The 26,332-nt window shown below is 45.3% G+C and overlaps 1 protein-coding gene across 2 annotated transcripts in view; it reads right to left on the minus strand.

The window, feature by feature from the left end:
- Positions 1–7,993, minus strand: part of LOC122930659 (limbic system associated membrane protein) — a 681,978-nt gene extending 673,985 nt beyond the window's left edge. For both annotated transcript variants that reach the window (XM_044284186.1, XM_044284185.1), the window contains exon 1: positions 7,410–7,993. In XM_044284186.1, coding sequence (XP_044140121.1) covers positions 7,410–7,564 — 155 coding nt within the window. In that variant the 5' untranslated portion in view covers positions 7,565–7,993. The remainder of the gene's footprint in view (positions 1–7,409) is intronic.
- Positions 7,994–26,332: the final 18,339 nt, after the last annotated feature.

Here is a 26,332-nt window from a genome sequence, read left to right on the forward strand (position 1 = left end):
CTAGTGCAATGATGACCTCATTGTCTCTATTTTCCGAATTTTTCACATCTGTTATTGATAACAACAGTGATAGAGAAGGAACATTCAAATGAGCCGAGTGCGTGTGCAAACTGTGTATGGGAAGGTCAAGGGGAATGGTTCTGACAACAACTATCTAAAGTCTAAGGAGGGGCTTTAGTAGCAAAAAACTACTCAACCGTGTTACACAACCAGTTTTGAACTTAATTTGACTTTTTATTTTCGATAATATAAAAGTTGCAAAACCAACAATAAACCTTAAGTCTAATGGGCAAAACTGAGCAGAAATCACACAAGGAGGCACAATCTGACAGGAGTTTTCTGTATATTTGTGAAATAAACTCGTCTGCTCTCTTGGTATGAAGCCGCTGAATCCCTTCACTAAGCCGGGATTAGGATCAGGCAGGGTGTTTGCATTCATCAAGTGTCTGATGCTCTTCACAGTTTCACTTCTAGAAATTTTTTACACTTGTTCAACTACTTTTTGGAAAAAAAATATAATCAGAATTGGATGTAGAGTAGGATCTGTTCTGGAGGATCTGTTCTGGAAGATCTTTTCTGGAAGATCCTTTGCCAAGAGATGGTGAACACCGGGCAAAGCTTGCGTGTTGGGTAGAGATACTCTTTAGAAGTACACTTGTTGCTATAGCACATAAAATTTTAAACATCAATGTTATATTAGTAACAACGGACTGTGACAACTTCTCTTTGTAAGAGGTTGTCACTAGAGATGAGCGAATTTCATATTTAGAATTTCGTTCACGCTTTGTTTACTGGAAAAAGGTGAATTGCGTAATGGACTCCGTTACCACGGACCATAACGCAATTCTATGACAGAATGCCTTTAGGTGCATTCCGTTATTTATTCCGTCATAATAGAAGTCTATGGGATGCAAATCGGATCTGCCCCGTTTCCGTTATGCAGGGGAGGACTCAACGGAAATGGGACGGATCCGTTTTGGAGCCCATAGACTTCTATTATGACGAAATGAACAACGTTATGCGTTATGGTCCGTGATAACCTTTTACCAGTAAACAAAGCGTGAATGAATTTCATTTGCTCATCTCTAGTTGTCACCAATCATTGTGGATTTGGCCAGTTGTGTGGGCCACCCATCAGGACTCATAGGTTTCTAGGTGGCTGGTATAAATTGACATCCTAGCTCCTTTTTTAACATGACAAATGAAGGCATTTCAGTTTTACATGTTTCTTAGTCCCCCCCCCCCCCCCCCAAGATTTATTATTTCCCGAGTCCAAACTATTTTGAGAAATCTACTAGAGATCTCCTGTCCATGTTGTTATCAACTTTGGTCAGTCCCTACTTGTTAGAAGGTCCCTTGACAAAAAGCTGGGACCCCCAGTGATCAGCTGTCATCTGTGAAGAAACCTCATAATACTGTAAGTGATCTATTTCCCTGCAGCACCACCGCAGGGGAAATGGAGTATTACAGTGTCCACTCAAATCAATGGGTAATACAGGACAGGACAGGTCCTCCAGCACGAGTGTTGATATATGTAACCCCCTCTCTCAGAATTGCATAATAACGTGCTTGGAAATGGAATTTCTTAAACAGACATTCTCACTAAAGCCACCCCTTCCCCACCAAAGTTATACAACATCCATCTGATTTTCTCAGCACTGGTTCAATGCCCTTAGCAACCATCCTAAAAAAAAACAAAAAACATGGAACTTTGGTAAACCTAAGCTCCAGAATTGAGTTTATTACTATTTTATGATCTATGATAGACCATGAGAGTTTCTCAAACATCTGCTGAGAAGTCAGGACATTCAATCTTTCTGTCAATGAATTATGTAGAAAATTCCAAAATGAGTCACTAACTCATCCCAAGCAATGGCTCAACCTCAACCTTCCTTCCACTCATTCGTAGAACATAAAAAGTTAGATAAAAAGTTTTATGTATGTAAAGTAATGGCCAATATACAAGAAGTTGTTGGCTTAACAATAAAACCATGAAGAGTCCTCAGTTCCAGGAGGGGCCCTGATTTATCTAAACTTCTGAATCCTCATGGCGATGTTACCTTCGATGAAGAATCCATCATAAATCTATCACTTTGGTCCCTTATACTCTCAGATGTTTTCTTCCAGACATAACCAGCTATTATAAAAAATGAGGCCACAAATCCAGATGCGCTCTCCATCATGCTAGCAGCGATGCAACTTTTTTGAGTCTACCTGAAGATGGATAGTCCCTGAAAATACCTGGCTACGAGATACAATGTTGCTTCTTGTAGCAGCTGGGTAAATGTTACATTGTATCCAAAGTTTACATTTTGGTAGAGATGAGCAGACAGTTGCCATGACATCAATTGTATTAAATATTTCACCTTTGTTATCTCTATGGATAAAGAATTCCCATATCCCTGAGAAGATCCTAAACCAATTCATTTATCCACCTCACGGTTCAGCTCCCGAATGGTGGAATGGATTCACAGTATATCAGCCAGGCACTAAATATACAGCCGCTATCGATCTGTCATTTCTTTTTTCATGAAAGTGCTAAATTATCCATAAATTGAGATGGCGGGTCGGGAGGTTATATTACCAGGCAATAATGCATCTTGGATGGGGAAATCAAAAATACAGCACCTAAAATAAGCCTTCAGCCGGTGAATGTGTGATTGTCCTAAGAGGAAAAATAAATCATTCAAAAGCTGGAGGTAAAACTTTGGTAATAGGACAATGGGGAGATGGAGAGGAATGCAGATGGATAGAGACCAGAGATAGATGCATTGTCAAGAAGGGGAAGGTTTGTAGTGCTATAGTGTTTAACCCTGAAATGTGAACCCACTGAGGAGCCCTGGATCAGACAGGTCCATCAGATGATCTTCCAATGGGATCAGGACCTGCCACAACAATGATCACCAAAGCTCCCAGCAGAAGATTTAGAAACAGAGATAGAGATGGAGATACAGAGAGACCAGAGAGCAATGCATTATCAAGAAGGGGAAGTTTTTCTGCTATGGTGGTTTACCTTCAAACCTGAACCCCTTGAGAGCCTTGGGTCCTATTGGCCCACCAGTTCTTCTTTCAGTGGGATCAGTATCTGACACAAGAATGGCCTCGGCCTCCAAAAGGTCCAGCAGAAGACAACCCCATTTGGAGATAGAGATGGAGAGAGACCAGAGAGCAATGCATTATCAAGAAGGGGAAGTTTTTCTGCCATGGTGGTTTACCTTCAAACCTGAACCCCTGGAGAGCCTTGGGTCCTATTGGCCCACCAGATCTTCTTTCAGTGGGATCAGTATCTGACACAAGAATGGCCTCGGCCTCCAAAAGGTCCAGCAGAAGACAGCCCCATTTGGAGATAGAGATGGAGAGAGACCACAGAGCAATGCATTTTCAAGTAGGGGAAGCTTTTGCTCAAATTTGAACCGCTTTGGGGAGCCCTCGGTCAGACTGGCCCACCAAATGCTTTTACAGTAGGACCAGGATCTCATACAAGAACGGCCTCTAAAAGTCAACCCAACCCAATTTGGAGGTGGCTTTTTAGTTAAAAACTATTAATCTAATTAAAAATACTCCCTGAGTGTAAGGAAGCTTATAATGAAAGTAAGAATGGGAATGCATAGGTTCTGTATAGATGATGCATGACCTAGAGATTACCTCCTGGTATGGCCCCAAGTGTCCATGGAATATTAAAAAAATACCTGCAATTCCACTTGGCACACTGCGGTTTTTGTCCAGCAGCCTCTCGGCATGTTTGCCGTGCTATGGCCACATCTCCTGCCCGTCCCCATTATAGTGATTGGGGCCGGGATGGACATCCGGCAGCACACGTGTGCAAGCATTAGTAGGCTGCTCCCCTGCCGAAAAAATCCTGCCGGACAAGCCTAATGTTAGTGTGAAAGAAGCCTAAACCGTAGAAAGTAATTTGTGGACTACACTGGGTTGGAATCCTACATACTGTCCACAGAAATCCATATGGTCCTCCTGAAAACATCAATTAGTTCTTTAAGGAACACGACCAGGATCTCAGTGGACAGTATATGGGATTCCTACCTGCTAGGACTGGTGCACATTTCTTCAAAAGTCTACAATTTTATAATTAAGATTTGGAGATAAGGATGTGAGTCTACAACCATAATCCTTTGGAAGCAGAAGACAAGGGGTTATACCGGATAATTTATAAGTGCAGTATCTACAGTAATCAAATTTGGTTGCTTTCCTTTTTTTTCTTTTTTTTTTTTTTTTACTTTTTCAATGAAACATGAAAATTACTTCTTTCTTTCTATTTTTTTTAATTTTATTATTTTACTACAGAAAATATTCCAGGATTTATAATTTTAGAGCAACAACACTAAACCTTAATTAAGAATATTCACTTTCATCCTTTGAAGTAATCCGTGAGATAAAAGTTTGTTTCTCTGTATATAATTGAGAATATCCTTGGTGAAGACTCGTTAGTGAGCCGAGAACCTCCGCTCTCGACTTTCAAGATTTCATACAGTTTGATCAAGCAGGTTTCTCTTTGAACGTTAGTGAAGAAATTGAGATTCATAGACTTTGGAAAACTTAAAGCATCACTTTCATTGTCCACGTGGCCTGAGATTATTCATATTTCAAGATAACTTCCATAAATATCATTGACTGTAAGTTACTTTACCTACAGGATAAGGTGGCCACAATACTAAGGTATGTTGTTAAAGCGAACCTGTGGTGAAAAATGGAAAATGGAGCTTCTGATCAGTCACATAGAGCTCAACATCTGTCAAGAAGTTCTCCCACTGTCCAATATTGACCACAACTGAAGATGGCCTTGGCCGCTTGACCAGTACAGCTGGGAGTTGTAGCATTAGGGTAGCATTTCCTATGATATTGGCCATGTGGGTCATGCTAGGGATGTTTGCCAAAAGCCTGTAGCAATAATCAAAATTGGGATTTCCCTCTCGATATCAATGGATGTCACCACACCCCTTCACCCAGTGCTTACTTCAGCCCATCATTCCTTCCCTCCTGTTGGACAGAAGAGCAGTGTTGGGCCCCTCAACCCATTCTTGATAACATTTAGAGGGCAATGGAGAGGAGAAGCCCAGGTCCACAATGTCCATGGGGAGGGAGGTGGATGACCTGAGCTGGGTTCTTCTTCACACTTGACCCCATAGCATATGGCATAGCATACCCCCTTCGGAATACTCGACCAAGTATCCTAATTTTTAGACTTCTATCAGCCAAAAAAATGCTGAACCATTGAAGCATTTTAGGACCGCTAGGGTACTGGGTTGGGTTAGCCAAATTGCAGATAAAAACAAGAAAGGTCCTTGAACATTTTGGTATCATTCATACCTGCATTGATCTAGAAAACGATGGGGGTTCAGAGGAGGGAACCTCATTGATCCTCTTCATAATCTAGTGGTCTCCACCCAGTGGCTCTCCAGCTCTTGCAAAATTATGTATAACTCCCATCATGCCCTAAAATCCATGGGTCACTACAGTACAGGGTTGGGTTGGCCAGAAGTAAAAAACAGAAGGTCCAAAAGGTTCTTGGAAATTTAGGAATGACATCATATCTGCATTGATTAAGAAAACAATGTAGGTCCAGAGGAAGTCCATGATGGTCTAATGGTTTCCAATGTCTCTCTATCCATTACAGAACCATTGCCTGACAATGCATGCTGGGAGTTGGAGTTTTGCAACAGCTGGAGAGCCACAGGTTGGTGAACACTCAATCACCTCAAAATATATTCATATAAGTTAAAGACCCGGAGCAACCCATGAAAATCAAATGGTTCCTGATGACAACTTGTGTAGTCCAATGGAATGACACCATGATCATCTGATGATCTCAAATGGATCCAGCAGCATAGCAAAACACTTGTATGTTTTGCAATGCTCAATAAGTTCATCCTTCATATTAATTTTACAAAGGTTTCAGTAAAAAATAAATAAATAGACAATTTCTTTAAGACCTGAGGTGAGAGCTTCCAGCAGAAGTTCAGCAAATGCAATGAATTTAATGCGTTGACTATTACACATGACCTGTTGAGGGAACGTGACTGCTAGAATGCTAGACGGATATGGCTCAGAGCACAGCATTACCCTCCCAATGTCGTACAGTATAGCATCCCATGTCCTGCATATTACACCAGCATCAGATCTTTGGGTTCAAGTAGATGAGAAACATCAGGCCATCAATGATATCCATCAGGCATGACCAATATACAATAAAATACTATACATTGGAGTGTAGGTGGATGTGAAACCATAGAGAGCACTTCACAGAACATGATTCATGAGATCAGCCATAGATGGCACTTCGATGGTGTCTTCAGTCATCCCATAGACACCAAGGTTGGCTCAGTAGACCCTGGCAACAATCACATGCAAGTTTTATACTGGTTAATATCCCATTTTACTTCTGTGACATCTTGGTATTTGCACCTTCTCATCAGGTTGTCATGCTCCACTTCCCTCACATCTACGTGTTAATAATGTGTGAGGTTGGAAAGCACAGAAGACCTCAAGCTCCACCAACAACGTGGCCCTTGAAGAGTTAACTCATGTTCCACTATCCCAGTCCCCCCTGACCATTAACGGATCCTGGATTTACACGCAGAACTTAACATCGAGAACTGATTAACCCATCTGTCTTAACATTATGCACTTAACAGCCTCTGAGGACCAGAACTAAGGACTGTGGTCAACCAGAAGAAGATGCTTACAGGCAGCAGCTATGGAGTTAATAAATTTGGCTCACCGTGTACCTAGATGAGAAATGCTGCAGTGCTCCCTAGCATCGTCCAGTGTGTACAGTGGTGTCACTGCAGCCACCACAACATGAGCTCTCGTAGACAGGCAAGTCCATTATATATGGTCCTGCAGATAGTGCTGTGGAACGTTCCTTAGGGTGAAGAACTGTCTATAGGCTCCTGAACAGCAGATTCTAGCATCCCTATAGGATAATGCGTCTCTGCTCACTTAACCTCCTCCAGGCCATGCAATGTGGCACTAGATATATAGATACCGTGCCAGCTCCTCTGACCAAGCCAGTCCATGTCTACTGAACATCTCAACGACATGGACCTACAAGAAGTCCTCCACACTTCTAGCTTAACCCTTGTGACAAGGGATGAACGTAGGCTCCAAAGAACTCGTGATGAACCCTTGATCATCCTCACATGATGAGATGAGTCAACTGAGATTCATTAAAGGCAAGGTAGAATTTGCAAAATTCTGATACCAGGAGTGGAGGGGGGTGATGTGAGGAGAGCACAAGGATTGCAGGTCCTGAGGAGCCTGGAGACCCTTGGTGGTGGACTCCTCTATCTACCCCTCATCCATTCTCATGTTATCCAGCATCTTATAAGACACAAGTAGCATCCAGCATGTCAAAATAAAGAGAAAAAAGAAACAGGCAGAGCGCCCCCTACCTGATCACAGCTGTATCCCCTTGCCGGACAGTGATGTTATCTGTGCTTCGGTTAAAATCCACGCTGCGGACAGGCAGTCCTGTAGGGAGAAGGAAGAGGAGTCTTAGAAGCAGGCGAGGCAACTGGTACCTATCTGCTTGCAACCTCCAAACCATGGTCACCACTTCACAATGCAAAAAAAAATAAAAAATAAAACCCAAAGCTTATAGAAACACTTCCAAGAGATGAAGAACTTGCTCCCAAAAAATTCTAGCCAAAAAGGCGGACAAAAATAAAACCATTAAAAAACAAAAATCTGTCTCTTTCTTTTTTCTTATTTTTTAATCCCACAATTCCAAGGAGGCGAAGAGATCAAGATCTTCATGCAGTTTCCCAAAGTAAGAATCTCATGAGTACGAGGAGGTGGAGAGGGGGGCCGTTTAGATGCTGCAGTTTTTGCTATTTTTGGAAATTTCTTTTTATTTTTTGCCTCGGCCAATGTCAAGGAGGATCCAGAGGAGGAATCCCAGAGCAAGAATCCCAGAGTTAGGAGGAGCAGAGCGCAGGGATGTGCGGCTGCTGCTAGGACTGAGATGTGTACACAAGGTTCCTTCACTAACCCACTTTCCCAAGCTGAGAGATGGATGGAGAGTGGAGGGAGGGAGGAGGCGGATCTCCATGAGAAGAGCAGAACCTGCCTGTATTGTAAGGAGAGCGCGCGGATCCCCCCTCCTGCCACCAATTCATCAGGAAACACTTGCAGCCACCAATAGGAGACACTTGTGCCTCGCACGTTTTCTAGGGTGTTGTTATGGTTGAGGTAGCAGAGCTGAGGTGTGTGCATTGGAAGAACTCCCTGGGTTAAGATAATGCAGTAGCTTTACCTGCAGTCCTATGTAAAAAGCATAAATAACGTATCGCGACATGAAGGAGAATTGTACCAAATGACAAACTTAGCTCTGCTGCATTGTATGCCATTCAGTGCATTAGGATAACTCCCTGGGTTAATATCATGCAGTAGGTTCACCTGCAGTCCTATGTAAACACATAAATAACATATCATGATATAGAGGAGCATTGTGCCACATGACATACCCAGCTCCACGGCAATACAAATGCATTATGTCAACTCCTTGGGTTGAGGCAAGGCAGTGGGTCCGCCTGCAGTCCCATGTAAACACATAAATAAAGTTGTATGAGATGGAGGAACATTGTGCCTAATGACAAACTCAGCTCTACTGCAATACAAATGCATTATGTTAACTCCCTGGGTTAAGATAATGCAGTGGGTTCACCTGCAGTCCTATGTAAACACATAAATAACATATCATGATATAGAGGAGCATTGTGCCACATGACATACCCAGCTCCACGGCAATACAAGTGCATTATGGTAACTCCTTGGGTTGAGGTAAGGCAGTGGGTCCGTCTGCAGTCCCATGTAAACACATAAATAAAGTAGTATGAGATGGAGGACCACTGTGCCTAATGACAAACTCTGCTGCACTGTATGTGCATTAGGCCTCTTGCACACAAACATTATTTTTTTCCGTTTACGTTCCGTTTTTTGCATTCCATATACGGAACCATTCATTTAGATGGACATACTCAGCTCTACTGCAATACAAATGCATTATGTTAACTCCCTGGGTTAAGATAATGCAGTGGGTTTACCTCCAGTCCTAATAAAACACATAAATATTGTATGATGATATGGAGCAGCATTATGCCACATGACAAACTCAGCTCTACTGCAGTACAGACGCATTATGTTAGCTCCTTGGTTTGAACTAATGTAGTAGGTTTACCTGCAGTCCCATGTAAACACATACATAAAGTAATATGATATGGAGGAGCATTGTACCAAATGACAAACTCAGCTTTGCTGCACTGTATGTGCATTAAGATGACCTGCAGTTTACCTGCAGTCCCATGTAACAAAATAAATGGCATAATATGATATGGAAAAGCAATATGCCAGATGACATTCATCTCTGTTGCATTGCATGTGCATTAGAATAGGTCCCGGTTTAGGATAAGGCAGTAGGCTCACCTGCAGTCCCATACAAACACATAAATAATATGTAATGACATGCAATAGCGTTGTGCCAAATGACAAATTCAGCCCTGCCACATTGTAGGTGCATTATGATAATTCCCGGGGGTTAAAATAATGCAGTCCTATATTAAAACATACATGACAAATTACAAACTCAACTCTACTGCATCATCTGTTGTTTGTGATAAAAGTAATAGGTCCTACAACATAAACATATCATGATAACAAGGAACATTATGCCAAATGACAAACTCAGCTTTGCTGTGTCATCTATGGACTGTTAAAGGCAGTAGATTCCATGGCAGTCCTATGTATAAAATGCTGTATATGAAGAATATTCTTTATGAAATGACAGATTCAAATCTGCTGCGTTGAGTGTGCATTATGAGAATTTTCCAAGTTAAATCACTACTCTACATTCACCTGCAGTCCTATGTAAAAAATATTTCAAGTATAAAATAAAGTATGATTTTGAGGAGCATTGGTCCTAGTGACATACTCAGTACTGCTTTACTATACTGTGTACATTGTGATGCCTGAGATGAAATAAGACAGTTCGTCCTCCTGCAGAAACATAGATAACAACACATTGTGCCAAATGTCAAACTCATCTCTTCTGCACTGCATGTGTAATGTGATAACTCTCTAATAACTTCACACGCAGTCCTATGTAACTACATAAAATAATATTTGACCTAATAACAATAAATATTGTAAAACATTGTGCCAAAGAACAAACCCAGTGTTACTGCACTGATAATCTACATTAGATTTCAAAGGAAAACTTCACACATATTTTAATGCAGCAAACTAGCTCAGCTCTGCTACGACACACTTTGATTGGATAAATTACAATTTTGTAATGCTTCTTTGAATGTAGCATGAATAAAAAATAAAAGTTATGACATGTTTCCCTCAAACTGAGTCCTGCTACATCTGTAATTTCTGTATAATCTGTATTTAGTGATCTCCATCTAGTGGTGACTGTATAATCTGTATGTAGTGAGCTCCCTCTAGTGGTGGCTGTATAATCTGTATGTAGAGAGCTCCCTCTAGTGGTGGATGTATAATCTGTATGTAGTGAGCTCCCTCTAGTGGTGGATGTATAATCTGTATGTAGTGAGCTCCCTCTAGTGGTGGCTGTATAATCTGTATGTAGTGAGCTCCCCCTTGTGGTGGATGTATAATCTGTATGTAGTGAGCTCCCCCTAGTGGTGGATGTATAATCTGTATGTAGTGAGCTCCCTCTAGTAGTGGCTGTATAATCTGTATGTAGTGAGCTCCCTCTAGTGGTGGCTGTATAATCTGTATGTAGTGAGCTCCCCCTAGTAGTGGCTGTATAATCTGTATGTAGTGAGCTCCCTCTAGTGGTGGCTGTATAATCTGTATGTAGTCAGCTCCCTCTAGTGTTGGCTGTATAATATGTATACAGTGAGCTCCCTCTAGTGGTGGCTGTATAATCTGTATGTAGTGAGCTCCCTCTAGTGGTGGCTGTATAATCTGTATGTAGTGAGCTCCCTCTAGTGGTGGCTGTATAATCTGTATGTAGTGAGCTCCCTCTAGTGGTGGCTGTATAATCTGTATGTAGTTAGCTCCCTCTAGTGGTGACTGTATAATCTGTATGTAGTGAGCTCCCTCTAGTGGTGGCTGTATAATCTGTATACAGTGAGCTCCCTCTAGTGGTGGCTGTATAATCTGTATGTAGCAAGCTCCCTCTAGCAGTGGCTGTATAATCTGTATACAGTGAGCTCCCTCTCGTGGCGGCTGTATAATCTGTATGTAGTGAGCTCCCTCTAGTGGTGGCTGTATAATCTGTATGTAGTGAGCTCCCTCTAGTGGTGGGTGTATAATATATATGTAGTGAGCTCCCTCTAGTGGTGGCTGTATAATCTGTATGTAGTGAGCTCCCTCTAGTGTTAGCTGTATAATCTATATGTAGTGAGCTCCCTCTAGTGGTGGCTGTATAATCTGTATGTAGCGAGCTCCCTCTAGTGGTGGATGTATAATATATATGTAGTGAGCTCACTCTCGTGGCGGCTGTATAATCTGTATGTAGTGAGCTCCCTCTCGTGGCGGCTGTATAATCTGTATGTAGTGAGCTCCCTCTAGTGGTGGCTGTATAATCTGTATGTAGTGAGCTCCCTCTAGTGGTGGCTGTATAATCTGTATGTAGCAAGCTCCCTCTAGCAGTGGCTGTATAATCTGTATACAGTGAGCTCCCTCTCGTGGCGGCTGTATAATCTGTATGTAGTGAGCTCCCTCTAGTGGTGGCTGTATAATCTGTATGTAGTGAGCTCCCTCTAGTGGTGGGTGTATAATATATATGTAGTGAGCTCCCTCTAGTGGTGGCTGTATAATCTGTATGTAGTGAGCTCCCTCTAGTGTTAGCTGTATAATCTATATGTAGTGAGCTCCCTCTAGTGGTGACTGTATAATCTGTATGTAGCGAGCTCCCTCTAGCAGTGGCTGTATAATCTGTATGTAGTGAGCTCCCTCTCGTGGCGGCTGTATAATCTGTATGTAGTGAGCTCCCTCTAGTGGTGGCTGTATAATCTGTATGTAGTGAGCTCCCTCTAGTGGTGGGTGTATAATATATATGTAGTGAGCTCCCTCTAGTGGTGGCTGTATAATCTGTATGTAGTGAGCTCCCTCTAGTGTTAGCTGTATAATCTATATGTAGTGAGCTCCCTCTAGTGGTGGCTGTATAATCTGTATGTAGCGAGCTCCCTCTAGCAGTGGCTGTATAATCTGTATGTAGTGAGCTCCCTCTCGTGGCGGCTGTATAATCTGTATGTAGTGAGCTCCCTCTAGTGGTGGCTGTATAATGTGTATGTAGTGAGCTCCCTCTAGTGGTGGGTGTATAATCTGTATGTAGTGAGCTCCCTCTAGTGGTGGGTGTATAATATAGATGTAGTGAGCTCCCTCTAGTGGTGGGTGTATAATATAGATGTAGTGAGCTCCCTCTAGTGGTGGGTGTATAATATATATGTAGTGAGCTCCCTCTAGTGGTGGGTGTATAATCTGTATGTAGTGAGCTCCCTCTAGTGGTGGCTGTGTAATCTGTATGTAGTGAGCTCCCTCTAGTGGTGGGTGTATAATATATATGTAGTGAGCTCCCTCTAGTGGTGGGTGTATAATCTGTATGTAGTGAGCTCCCTCTAGTGGTGGCTGTGTAATCTGTATGTAGTGAGCTCCCTCTAGTGGTGGGTGTATGATCTGTATGTAGTGAGCTCCCTCTAGTGGTGGGTGTATAATATATATGTAGTGAGCTCCCTCTAGTGGTGGGTGTATAATCTGTATGTAGTGAGCTCCCTCTAGTGGTGGGTGTATAATATACATATAGTGAGCTCCCTCTAGTGGTGGCTGTATAATCTGTATGTAGTGAGCTCCCTCTAGTGGTGGGTGTATAATATATATATAGTGAGCTCCCTCTAGTGGTGACTGTATAATCTGTATGTAGTGAGTTCCCTCTAGTGGTGGCTGTATAATCTGTATGTAGTGAGCTCCCTCTAGTGGTGACTGTATAATCTGTATGTAGTGAGCTCAATCTTGCAGCAGGTGGGTGCTTGTTCACCTGCAGGGACAGCCTCTCATAAATAAAGAAGTGCTATTGATGAGACAATTTGATTTGCTCTTCTCTAGTCTGTATGTTGTGAGCTCCTCCTAATGGTGGCTTTGTATTCCTATGCAGTATAAATCCCTATGCGCTGAGCTGCTGCAGGCAGAAAGAACATTATGCTATGTCTCTGTGGCTTTGTGAAGGAAGAAGATTTGGAGCTCTGTCACAGAAAATCAGAACTTAGACTTTTGGAAATTTTAGACAGCTCTGCTGTGCGGTATAATTCTACATCCGAGTCACTATGGGATACGCTGCTGCTAGTCATGGAGATCAATGAAGAAACTGTGTCTGCCTGCAGCTACCACTAGAGGGGGCTCAGGAGCTTGTTGATGAATGTATCATTGATCTCTATGGAACTCCAGTCACATCCAGAGCTGCATTCTTTATACTGTAAATCTCTGAGCATTCTCTGCTGCCTCAGTTTCTACACCGAGATTGATCTGGCGACATTCAATAAGGACAGGTGATCTTTACATCAGGAATTGCACTTTGATCTTCCTGTTCCCATAAACTTCCTATAATGCAGAGCAGTAACGGTAAATGGTAAAAGCGGACAGTCCACAGCAACCACAAGGGGGCGCTCTGTGACGGATTTATTATTGATTTCTATGTGGGTCATAGACATATACCTGTAGTGATCGCCCTCTAGTGGTAGGTGTAAGAAATATGAATCTTATACTCCAGAGCAGCATTTCTAATTCTGCAGTTTGGGTGCTGCTCCATATTTTTTCCATCTAAAATGCCCCATAATGCACTGCGGCAGACAGCAAGCAGCTCTACTAAGCTGTTTGGGAGTTTCGACACAATGTTGATTCATTTTAGTAGCAGCCAGAATATCATTTTGAATGCAGCTTTGGATGTGACTGGAGGACAAGACATGATGTAATTTAGAAGGGAATACAAAGGAGAAAAGTTTTCAATAGCAGGGGAGACGGATGACATTTACATATTTGGGGTCAAACAACCTGACCTCTCGACCTCTGCCGTGACAAATGGATGAACCCACTGACAACCGAACAATCCTTTTACCCTCCTTATATGTCACCCTGGCTGGAAGGATGGGTGTCCTTTAAGTTGCCATGGTAACAGCTTCTTCTACATACCCCCCCTCCCCCACATTCCCCCCAAAGGTAACAGTTGCCGGGTTATTAATGTGCAAGAATGCAATAGAACAGCAGTGTAGTAACTGGCTGTGAAGATGTAGCAGAGCTGAGTTGGTTCTTTGGGCCAGATAATGATACCCAAGAATTTAGGAACGAATTTGGCTCTGCTAAATAATATTAGTGTAGAATCAAAATATTTTTATACCACACTATAGCTAGTTATTCATTCAGAGGAGTATTAGTTTATTCATTCAAGATCTCTGCTTGCAGTCAATGAAAGGGAGCAATGTTTACTATCCAAAGATAATCTGCCCTGGTTATGTGATCACACAGGCGTACTGTACTGTAGCTCCCAACATCTGATTCCCAAAATCCCAACCCCACCCTAATCCTCCATGAAGCCCCCCCAAATCCGTGAAGAAGCGCCATTTTTACACAAATCTATTTTCAGATCCCTTATGTGACGCACAGCTCCTCGGCATCAGCGTCAGAGCTCAGACTGCACCTGCGGGCGCATCCAAGGACTAGGACCGGTTTTCATCAAGTAAAGAAGGACGGTTGCCATTCGCTGCCAGCAAGCAGAGATATTAACATTCATTAACATAGATAATATATTAGAAAATTGCTGAACTTTCTTCCATAGAATCATTTTCGTTGCTGAGCTCTGAATACTCTTTGAAGTGAGTGTTACATAGGGGGCGCTATGTTACAGAAGCAGATGGATGAATGTAATGATGCCGCTGCGCCCCCTAATGGTGAGACCGGGGTACTGCCCATTGCTGAAGGTAACCCTCTCCTTGCTGGGCCTGGATGTATTTCTGGAGCATAATAATATTACAGGCTATAGCTACTAGAGAGGGGTCGTGGATCCAGGGAGCCATCTGATTGCCTAAATTGAGTTTTTTTCCCCCTTAAGTGGGGAAAATTGGCTTCTACCTCACAGTTGTTTTTTTTTTTGCCTTCCTCTGGATCCACTTGCAGGATGACAGGCCGAACCGGACGGACAGATCTCTTTTTTCAGCCCTATATACTATGTTACAATGTTACTAACATCAGGCTTTGCAGTATGTATGACCCTATGGGTCAGCGCCATCTGCTGGTCCAGCCTCACACCGCACCCGGTCTGCTGGAATGCTGTGTAAACAGACACGGATATGGAGGGAATTTACGTAGATTGTGCCTAGACCTGGCTGTAAAATTCGCCGAAATTTGTTGCATTTCTGGTACGTAATATCACATTAAGCGAATATGTCAAATGAATAATCCACAGCGCCTAGCGCCTCTAATAAGCATTTCTATTATGGGCAGCCCGTTCCGTTCTGCAAATTGCGGAACACACACGGGCAGCAGCCGTCTTTTGAAGATCCGCAATTTGCGGTCGCGTGCATGAGCCCTTAGACTGGTCTGTCTATATGCATATTAAACAGGGTATTTAAACCTGCGCCATTATACCAGAGGCGTGCAAGTCATAGCTCTTCAATAAGTGAAATCAACAGCTCTCAGTATGCCCTATAACATGCTGGGAGTAGTAGTTTTGCAACAGCTAAAGAGTTGGAAGACTGCATTATGGATATCAGTCGAAATGGTTTCAGGCTTAACATTACTGCTGTGTTAAAGGGTTAAATGAACACCCATCCAGTCCTATGTAAATAGAACTTTCACCATCTTCTAGTTCTCTGCTTGCTGTCAGTGGATAGAAATGTTCACATTCAGGGAACAGAACCTGCAGAGATCTAACGGTATGGCCACACGGAGCAGCCATGTTTCAGTCGGGTTGCGGGCGTGCTTCGTTCATTAACTGCGCAGGCAATTAGCCCGCAGCTTCCTTTCATTTAACTAATGAAGATCGCACTACAGTATGGTCTTCATTAGTTAAGTGAAAGGAAGCTGCGGGCTAATCGGCCGCACGGTTCCTGACCGCAGTACGGCCGCAACCCGACTCTGCGAGGCCGTACCCTAATGCGCCTCACAGGTGAGACCACATCCAGTGTAGACCGTCCTCGGTGAGGCAAGATCAGCAGAACAGTCAGATTTGATACAATGTATCAGTGCGGGTGGAATGTATCAGTCTGGTTGTCTGCACAGGACACAATTGTATCAAGCACTCAGCAAATAGAAAATGGCGAGGAACTGAAGAGCAAAGTCTTAGGGCTCATGCACATGACCGTGCCGCAAAAAACTGATGCCACTTGTGTGCCTTCCGCAATTTGTGGAACGGAACAGGAGGTCCATTACAGAAATGCCTATTCTTCTCTTCAAAACGGACAAGAATAGGACCGGACCGGATTTTTGCGGGGCCACGGAACGGAGCAACGGATGGGGACAGCACACAGAGTGCTGCCCGCATCTTTTAGGGACCTATTGAAATAAATGGTTCCGTATACGGAATCAAAATATGGTCCGTATAAGGAACGCAAAAAAACGTTCGCGTGCATGAGCCCTTAGAATGTCCAGAGCTTTACATGGCAGCTCACAGAGACACAATCCACTACGTATCCCCCAGCAGCTTCTACCATGGCTTTTCTTTTTGCATGGTGCAGACCCGCTCTGACCAGGCTCCCGCTGCAGCTTTGCGAGGCGTCCAGGCGGTAACTGCACCAAGAAATGACCTATAGATTCTTGGCTCTGTTGGGAAACTCAAGCGGCAAAAATCTTCGGATGCATAAACTGCAGCAAGGCCTCCCATTGAAACCAATAGGCACTAAATCAACTCTGAAAGTCACATCTACAGTTGCAAGATAAAGTATGTGAACCCTTTGGAATGATATGGATTTCTGCACAAATTGGTCATAAAATGTGATCTGATCTTCATCTAAGTCACAACAATAGACAATCACAGTCTGCTTAACTAATAACACACAAAGAGTTAAATGTTACCATGTTTTTATTGAACACACCATGTAAACATTCACAGTGCAGGTGGAAAAAGTATGTGAACCCCTAGACTAATGACATCTCCAAGAGCTAATTGGAGTGAGGTGTCAGCCAACTGGAGTCCAATCAATGAGATGAGATTGGAGGTGTTGGTTACAGCTGCCCTGCCCTATAAAAAACACACACCAGTTCTGGGTTTGCTTTTCACAAGAAGCATTGCCTGATGTGAATGATGCCTCGCACAAAAGAGCTCTCAGAAGACCTACGATTAAGAATAGTTGACTTGCATAAAGCTGGAAAGGGTTATAAAAGTATCTCCAAAAGCCTTGCTGTTCATCAGTCCACGGTAAGACAAATTGTCTATAAATGGAGAAAGTTCAGCACTGCTGCTTCTCTCCCTAGGAGTGGCCATCCTGTAAAGATGACTGCAAGAGCACAGCGCAGACTGCTCAATGAGGTGAAGAAGAATCCTAGAGTGTCAGCTAAAGACTTACAGAAGTCTCTGGCATATGCTAACATTCCTGTTAGAGAATCTACGATACGTAAAACACTAAACAAGAATGGATTTCATGGGAGGATACCACAGAGGAAGCCACTGCTGTCCAAAAAACATTGCTGCACGTTTACAGTTTACACAAGAGCACCTGGATGTTCCACAGCAGTACTGGCAAAATATTCTGTGGACAGAGGAAACCAAAGTGGAGTTGTTTGGAAGAAACACACAACACTATGTGTGGAGAAAAAGAGGCACAGCACACCAACATCAAAACCTCATCCCAACTGTGAGGTATGGTGGTGGGGGCATCATGGTTTGGGGCTGCTTTGCTGCGTCAGGGCCTGGACGGATTGCTATCATCAAAGGAAAAATGAATTCCCAAGTTTATCAAGACATCTTGCAGGAGAACTTAAGGCCATCTGTCCACCAGCTGAAGCTCAACAGAAGATGGGTGCTGCAACGGGACAACGACCCAAAGCATAGAAGTAAATCAACAACGGAATGGCTTAAACAGAAGAAAATCCACCTTCGGGAGTGGCCCAGTCAGAGTCCTGACCTCAACCCGATGGAGATGCTGTGGCAGGACCTCAAGAAAGCGATTCACACCAGACATCCCAAGAATATTGCTGAACTGAAGCCGTTCTGTAAAGAGGAATGGTGAAGAATTACTCCTGACCGTTGTGCCCGTCTGATCTGCAACTACAGGGAACGTTTGGGTGAAGTTATTGCTGCCAAAGGAGGTTCAACCAGTTATTAAATCCAAGGGTTCACATACTTTTCCCACCTGCACTGTGAATGTTTACATGGCGTGTTCAATACAAACATGGTAACATTTAACTCTTTGTGTGTTATTAGTTTAAGCAGACGGTGATTGTCTATTGTTGTGACTTAGATGAAGATCAGATCACATTTGATGACCAATTTGTGCAGAAATCCATATCATTCCAAAGGGTTCACATACTTTTTCTTGAAACTGTATAAACTTAGGGCTCATGCACAGGGCGGTATATATTTTGTGGTCTGCAAAACACGGATCCACAAAAAATACGGATGATGTCAGTGCGCATTGCATATTTTGCAGAACGGAACAGCTAACCCCTAATAGAAGTGTCCTATCCTTGTCCGTAATGCAGACAATAATAGGACATGTTCTACTCTTTGGCGGAAAAGGACATACGGAAATGGAATACACAGTTTTTTTACGGACCCATTGAAATGAATGGTTCCGCATATGGTTTGCAAAAAAACAAAAATTACCATATATATTCCCACATTTAATGTCAAGATCCCCAAGAAAATCTGATGTATATGTCCAATTTAAAGGGGTGCTCCATTATAAGAAAAACATGCCTGCTTTCTTCCCAAAACAGTACCACACCTGTCCACAGGTTGTGTCTGGTATTGCAGCTTAAGCACATTCACTTTAATGGGGCTGATTGTCAGCATTAGGCCTCATGCACACGGCTGTGTACCGCGGCCGAGCACGGTCCGTGGTAACACGCCCTGGATCCCTGTTGAGAGCAGGAGCGCACGGCGTCATTGGTTGCTATAACAAGTGTATTACTGTAGTGCGGCGGCGGCATGATGCGCATGGCGTCATAGCAACCAATAACGCCGTGCACTCCTGCTCTCAACAGGGATCCAGGCCGTGTTACCACGGACCGCTTTCGGCCGCGGAACACAGCCGTGTGCATGAGGCCTTAGTCACATTGGATCATGTGCCTGTTTAGAGACACACCCCAAATAGTAACAGCCAGTTGTTAATTTATTCATGAATTTCTTAGAGGAATAACAAAGGCATGACACCGCTCCAGAATTATTATTTCATGGGGAATATAAACCTTTTTTTTCTTTTTAATTGACATGACAAAAAATCCTACAGCTCCTCCTCACACTCCCAACCGGCTTCTGGGAGTTATTACAATTTATTGCTTTTAGAGTTTTCTTCTCACACAGAGGTCCAAATCTCCAGCACAGACACAGTTACATGATGAATCTCTGGTTGTCTGTAGTCAACACTAGGTGGAGCTTATCATATATTGGGCTACAATTAGGGAGAGAGCTCAAGAGCTTACAGCATACAGATATATACAGCCACCACTAGAGGGAGCTCAGGAGATTACTGCATACAGATATATACAGCCACCACTAGAGGGAGCTCAGGAGATTACTACATACAGATATATACAGCCACCACTAGAGGGAGCTCAGGAGATTACTGCATACAGATATATACAGCCTCCACTATAGGGAGCTCAGGAGATTACTACATAAAGATATATACAGCCACCACTAGAGGGAGCTCAGGAGATTACTGCATACAGATAAATACAGCCACCACTAGAGGAAGATCAGGATATGACTGCATACAGATATATACAGCCATCACTAGAGGGAGCCCAGGAGATTACTGCATACAGATATATACAGCCACCACTAGAGGGAGATCAGGAGATTACTGCATACAGATATATACAGCCACCACTAGAGGGAGCTCAGGAGATTACTGCATACAGATATATACAGCCACCACTAGAGGAAGCTCAGGGGATTACTGCATATAGATATATACAGTTACAACTAGAGGAAGCTCAGGAGATTACTACATACAGACAGTGTCGGACTGGGGTACCTAGGGCCCACCAGTAAAATATATTTTGGAGGCCCACCGTACAGATACATTCAAATATAATAAATAATCTAACAAGTTTTTTATATGAACATAGGCTGGTTGAGGTGCTGTACATAGAATATATATGTAGTGCAGTAAGTCTTCTGTGTTATGTGCCACTTGTGCAGGGGGTGGGAGACTAGGGGCCCACTTTGCTCAGGGGCCCACCGGGGGATTCCCCTGTACCCCTGTGGGCCAGTCCGAGCCTACATACAGATATATACAGCCATCACTAGAGGGAGATCAGGAGATCACTACATGCAGATATATACAGGCACCACTAGGGGGAGCTCAGGAGATTACTACATGCAGATAAATACAGCCACCACTAGGGGGAGCTTAGGAGATTACAAAAAAATATATATATTGTAGGAAGGTGCAAGGGTCCGTCATTGACGGAAGGTACGTGTCACCGAGGTTCCTGGCCTCGGTGAGATAAGAACCGGTTATTTTATGTGTCAGCAGCAGCTAGTGCTCGCTGACACTGTTTATTCTTAGTGTGGCTGAAAAGCCGATCCGGGCCGGTTCTTATTGGGAGCAGCCAAAGAGCAGGGTGGGTGGCTGTTCCCCGCGTCCAGGCCAGGTTTTGGGCTGGGGTTTAAAAACCCAGCCAGCAGCTCAGCTGGGTGTGGTATGTTACCTCCAGGTAAAAGTGGTGCTGTGAAGGCTCTGTGTTTTTGGGGAGCTGCATGAGAGCCACCAGCCGGAAGCCAGGCACCCTAAAAGCCGGCTGTGGACATTCAGGTGACGTGTTCGTCTTGAGTTCTGTGGACTTTGGCCATGTGAAGTAACATGGGGATTTTCTGTGGTGTGCATTAACACCAGGACTCTGCCAAGTGTTTATGTTATTTTTTCCTTGTTGTGTGAATAAACACTGACTTTTCCGTTACTACCGTGTTCTTGCCTCTGTACTGCGTTCGCTTACCCTGCCTACCAGAGCGAATCCCCACAATTGGTGGAGGATGCGGGCAAGCGCAGTGAGGCTGGCGTGGAAGCCGAATTTTTTTTTCTCTCTCCACGGTTGTATGTCATTTATCAAGCCGGCTAGATTTAAACCGGTGTCAAGAGACAAAATGGAGGCTGTTATGAAGGCCCTCGTGGAAGCTAACCTGCAGCAACGCGAGGCTAATAAGCAGCAGCAGGAGACCAACCAGTTGCTGCTACAACATGTAATGGCATTACAGTCAGCAGGAGCAACCCCAAGCGTACATGATGTCCGGAAAGCAGTACGTGCAGCGATCCCTAAAATGACCCCTGCAGACGACGTCGAGACCTACCTGGCGATGTATGAAAAAGTGGCCACCAGGGAAAAGCTGCCCCAAGACCAGTGGGCTGAGGTCGTCGCTCCGTTTCTGACGTCAGAGTCCCAGCGGGTGTTTTTTGACTTGCCTGACGATCAAGCAGCCGACTACCCAAAGGTAAAGGGGGAGATCTTGGCAAGACTGGGGGTGAATGTACTGGTCCGGGCCCAGCGGGTGCATCAGTGGGGGTTCAACCCGGCGGAGCCCGTGAGACCCCAGTATTATGACTTGCTTAACCTGTTACAAAAGTGGCTACAACCTGACGTGTTGAGCCCCACTGCTATGTTGGACCGGTTATTAGCAGACAGGTTCTGGAGGGCTCTGCCACCCCCTCTCCAGCAATGGATTGGCCAGGTCTCCCCAGGGAATGCGCTGGAGATGGTCGACCTGGTGGAGCGCTATGAGGCTACCCGAAACTTACAGGGGGGTTCTGTTGGGAGGGGGGCAGTCAGATCCCGTAACTCTCCACCCCGGACCCAACAACCGGTGCCCATCAAACCTGCCCGAGATAGTAACCCCTGTGGACCCCGCTCCAATAATCTGCTGGCGGTGTCGGGAGCCAGGTCATGTTCGAGCGGACTGTCCACGTCAGGGGGAACCCATGGACACAAACTGTGGCTTCCGTCAATCGTTATATGCCAGGAAACTGTGTGCAGTGGGTGCTTCGGAGCCTCTGAACCACCTGTGCCAGGTTGAGGTGGGAGACACTCCAGCGGAGGCTCTGTTGGACTCAGGAAGTCTGGTGACCCTGGTAAGGGCTTCCCTGGTACGCTCCGCTGAGTACACCGGCCGTAAGGTTGGAGTCATGTGCATCCATGGGGACTTAAAAGACTATCCTACTGCTATGGTGTCTCTGTCTACGGTTTCCGGCCGGTGGATCCACGAGGTGGCTGTTGCAACCCACCTCCACTATGAACTTATAGTAGGGAGAGACTTCCCGGGTTTCACGGCACTGTGGCCGGTTCCGAGAGTGACTGATATGCATGATACAGGGGTAACCCTAGCAGAATGGCCTGGCTCAGGGGGGAGACCAGAACCCTGGGAACCTGAGTCTAAAGGTCCCGCGGTAGGGGTGACCGCCACTTCGGTGGAAGAGGAGGAGACATCCCCTCTGAGTGTAATGGTGGGAGACCTGGAGGACTTGCCGCCGGGGCCTGAGCTGGCAGACCTCAATGTCTCTGGGGGTAATTTTGGTACCGCGCAACACCGGGATCCAACCTTATCCCGGGCCTGGGAAAATGTGCTAATAATAGATGGTGAACCACAACAACCAGGGGCAGAGTCGATGTTCCCCCGTTTTGTGGTCCATCAGGATATGTTGTATCGGGTAAACCAGCTGCGAGGTGAATCCATTGAACAGTTAGTGGTGCCTCAGGCTTATCGCAAACTCGTGTTAGAGTTAGCACACCAGCATGTTCTCGGGGGTCATCTGGGAGTGCAGAAAACCCAGGACCGGATATTACAACGGTTTTACTGGCCCAGTGTGTTTAAAGAGGTGGATGAGTTCTGTAAGTCTTGCCCGACCTGCCAGGCAACTAGCCCCCAGCACCTTTTTCGCAGTCCCTTGGTACCCCTCCCGATCATTGAGGTACCGTTTGAGCGAATCGCTATGGACCTGGTAGGTCCTGTACCAAAGTCCGCCCGGGGACACCAGCACATCTTGGTTGTCCTGGATTACGCTACTCGGTACCCGGAGGCAGTGCCACTGCGACATACTTCTGCGAAACTTATAGCTAAAGAGCTAATGGAGATGTTCTCCCGAGTGGGGCTACCTAAAGAGGTCCTGACTGACCAGGGGACCCCTTTTATGTCCAAGGTCATGAGGGAACTCTGCAAGTTGCTGCGTATAAAACAGTTACGGACGTCCGTGTACCATCCACAAACGGATGGACTGGTGGAAAGGTTTAATAAAACTCTAAAAACCATGTTAAAAAGGGTGGTGACCAAAGATGGGAAGGATTGGGACCTTCTTCTGCCCTATCTCATGTTCGCAGTGCGAGAGGTGCCCCAGGCCTCTACTGGGTTCTCGCCCTTCGAATTGCTATATGGCAGACATCCTCGTGGCTTGTTGGACGTAGCCAAGGAGGCATGGGAACAACAACCCACTCCACATAAAAGCGTCCTGGAATATGTTACCAAGATGCAACAGCGGATAGAGACCGTTTTGCCTCTTGTCAGGGAACATATGGAGGCCGCTCAGCGAGCCCAGAGTCGGATCTATAATCGGCAGGCTCGGGTCCGGAACTTTAACCCGGGTGATCGGGTTTTGGTTCTCGTGCCGACAGTGGACAGTAAGTTCCTAGCCAGGTGGCAGGGGCCCTACGAGGTGCGTGAAAAAATAGGAGAGGTAAATTACAAGGTACACCAGCCGGGGAGGCGAAAGCCGGAGCAGGTTTACCATGTTAATTTGCTAAAACCTTGGAAGGATAGGGAAACCTGTACGGAAGACAGCCCGCGACCGGGTTTTCTTGGACAAGAGGTTCCGGCTCCTAAGTCTGATGCAAGGGAAGCGGTTGCCACAGTAAAAATTGCTGACAGCCTCTCCTCTAAACAGGCTCAGGAAACCAGGGAGTTTGTTAGTCGGAACACGGATGTGTTCTCAGACCTCCCTGGACGTACTTCCGTAATCCAACATGACATTGTCACCGAGCCTCAGGCAAAAGTCCGGTTAAAAGCATATCGAGTACCCGAGGCTCGGCGAAAAGCCATCTCGGAGGAAGTGCAACTTATGTTGCGGCTGGATGTCATTGAGGAGTCTAAAAGTGAGTGGGCCAGTCCGATAGTGTTAATACCCAAGCCAGATGGGACACTGAGGTTCTGTAATGACTTCCGCAAGCTTAATGAGGTATCCAAATTTGACGCGTATCCCATGCCCCGAGTGGATGAGCTTATTGAAAGGTTGGGCCAAGCCCGGTATTTTTCTGTGTTAGACCTCACCAAAGGGTACTGGCAGGTACCCTTGACAGAGGCTGCCAAAGAAAAAACGGCTTTTGTCACGCCAGAGGGGCTTTATCAGTACAAGGTACTACCCTTTGGTCTACATGGCGCTCCCGCCACGTTTCAAAGGCTAATGGATATTATACTCCGTCCACATCGTCGATACGCTTCGGCGTACCTGGACGATATCGTTATCCACAGCACCGACTGGGAAAGTCACCTACCTAAAGTACAGGCGGTAGTGGACTCCCTTAGGAAGGCGGGACTAACAGCTAACCCAAAGAAATGTGCAATAGGGTTAGAGGAGACTAAATACCTTGGGTATGTCATTGGACGTGGAGTCATTAAACCTCAAGTGAGCAAAATGGAGGCGATACGGAATTGGCCCCGACCTGCTACCTCTAGACAAGTCAGGTCATTCCTGGGAATGGTGGGCTATTACATGAGGTTCGTTCCCCATTTTGCCACTTTAGCGGCTCCATTGACAGGGCTTTTAAAGGGACGGAAGTCCGTGATAGTCCGCTGGAATGACCAGGCGGAAGAGGCTTTCTCCGCTTTGAAGTCGGCCCTGTGTGGGTCCCCGGTTTTGGTGACGCCCGACTTCAAGAGGGAATTTGTGGTCCAGACTGATGCCTCCGAAGTAGGCCTCGGTGCTGTACTGTCTCAGGAAGTCAACGGGGAGGAGCATCCCGTTGTCTTCCTCAGCCGTAAGCTCACTCCAGCGGAGACCCGGTACAGTATAGTGGAGAGAGAGTGCCTGGCCATCAAGTGGGCACTCGAGTCTCTCCGCTATTATCTGTTGGGGAGGAAATTCCGTCTGGTGACCGATCACTCCCCTCTCAAGTGGATGAGCCAGGCCAAAGAGAGGAATGCTCGGGTCACCAGGTGGTTCTTATCGCTGCAAAACTTTAAATTTACAGTAGAACACAGGGCAGGCCGGTTACAGGGAAACGCGGATGCCCTGTCCCGAGTACACTGTCTGGCGTGTGTTCACCCCCTCAGGGTTGAACAAAGGGGGGAGGTATGTAGGAAGGTGCAAGGGTCCGTCATTGACGGAAGGTACGTGTCACCGAGGTTCCTGGCCTCGGTGAGATAAGAACCGGTTATTTTATGTGTCAGCAGCAGCTAGTGCTCGCTGACACTGTTTATTCTTAGTGTGGCTGAAAAGCCGATCCGGGCCGGTTCTTATTGGGAGCAGCCAAAGAGCAGGGTGGGTGGCTGTTCCCCGCGTCCAGGCCAGGTTTTGGGCTGGGGTTTAAAAACCCAGCCAGCAGCTCAGCTGGGTGTGGTATGTACCTCCAGGTAAAAGTGGTGCTGTGAAGGCTCTGTGTTTTTGGGGAGCTGCATGAGAGCCACCAGCCGGAAGCCAGGCACCCTAAAAGCCGGCTGTGGACATTCAGGTGACGTGTTCGTCTTGAGTTCTGTGGACTTTGGCCATGTGAAGTAACATGGGGATTTTCTGTGGTGTGCATTAACACCAGGACTCTGCCAAGTGTTTATGTTATTTTTTCCTTGTTGTGTGAATAAACACTGACTTTTCCGTTACTACCGTGTTCTTGCCTCTGTACTGCGTTCGCTTACCCTGCCTACCAGAGCAAATCCCCACAATATATAGAGCCACCACTAGAGGGAGCTCAGGGGCTTACTGCTTACAGATATATACAGCCACCACTAGAGGGAGCTCAGGAAATTACTGCATACAGATATATACAACCACCACTAGGGGAGCTCAGGAGATTACTATAAACCGATATCTAGAGCCACCACTAGAGGGATCTCAGGGGATTACTGCTTACAGATATATATAGCCACCACTATAAGGAGCTCAGGAGATTACCGCATACAGATATATACAGCCACTACTAGAAGGAGTTTAGGAGATTA

This window comes from Bufo gargarizans, chromosome 3 (assembly GCF_014858855.1).
Source record: "Bufo gargarizans isolate SCDJY-AF-19 chromosome 3, ASM1485885v1, whole genome shotgun sequence".
Classification (NCBI taxonomy): domain Eukaryota; kingdom Metazoa; phylum Chordata; class Amphibia; order Anura; family Bufonidae; genus Bufo; species Bufo gargarizans.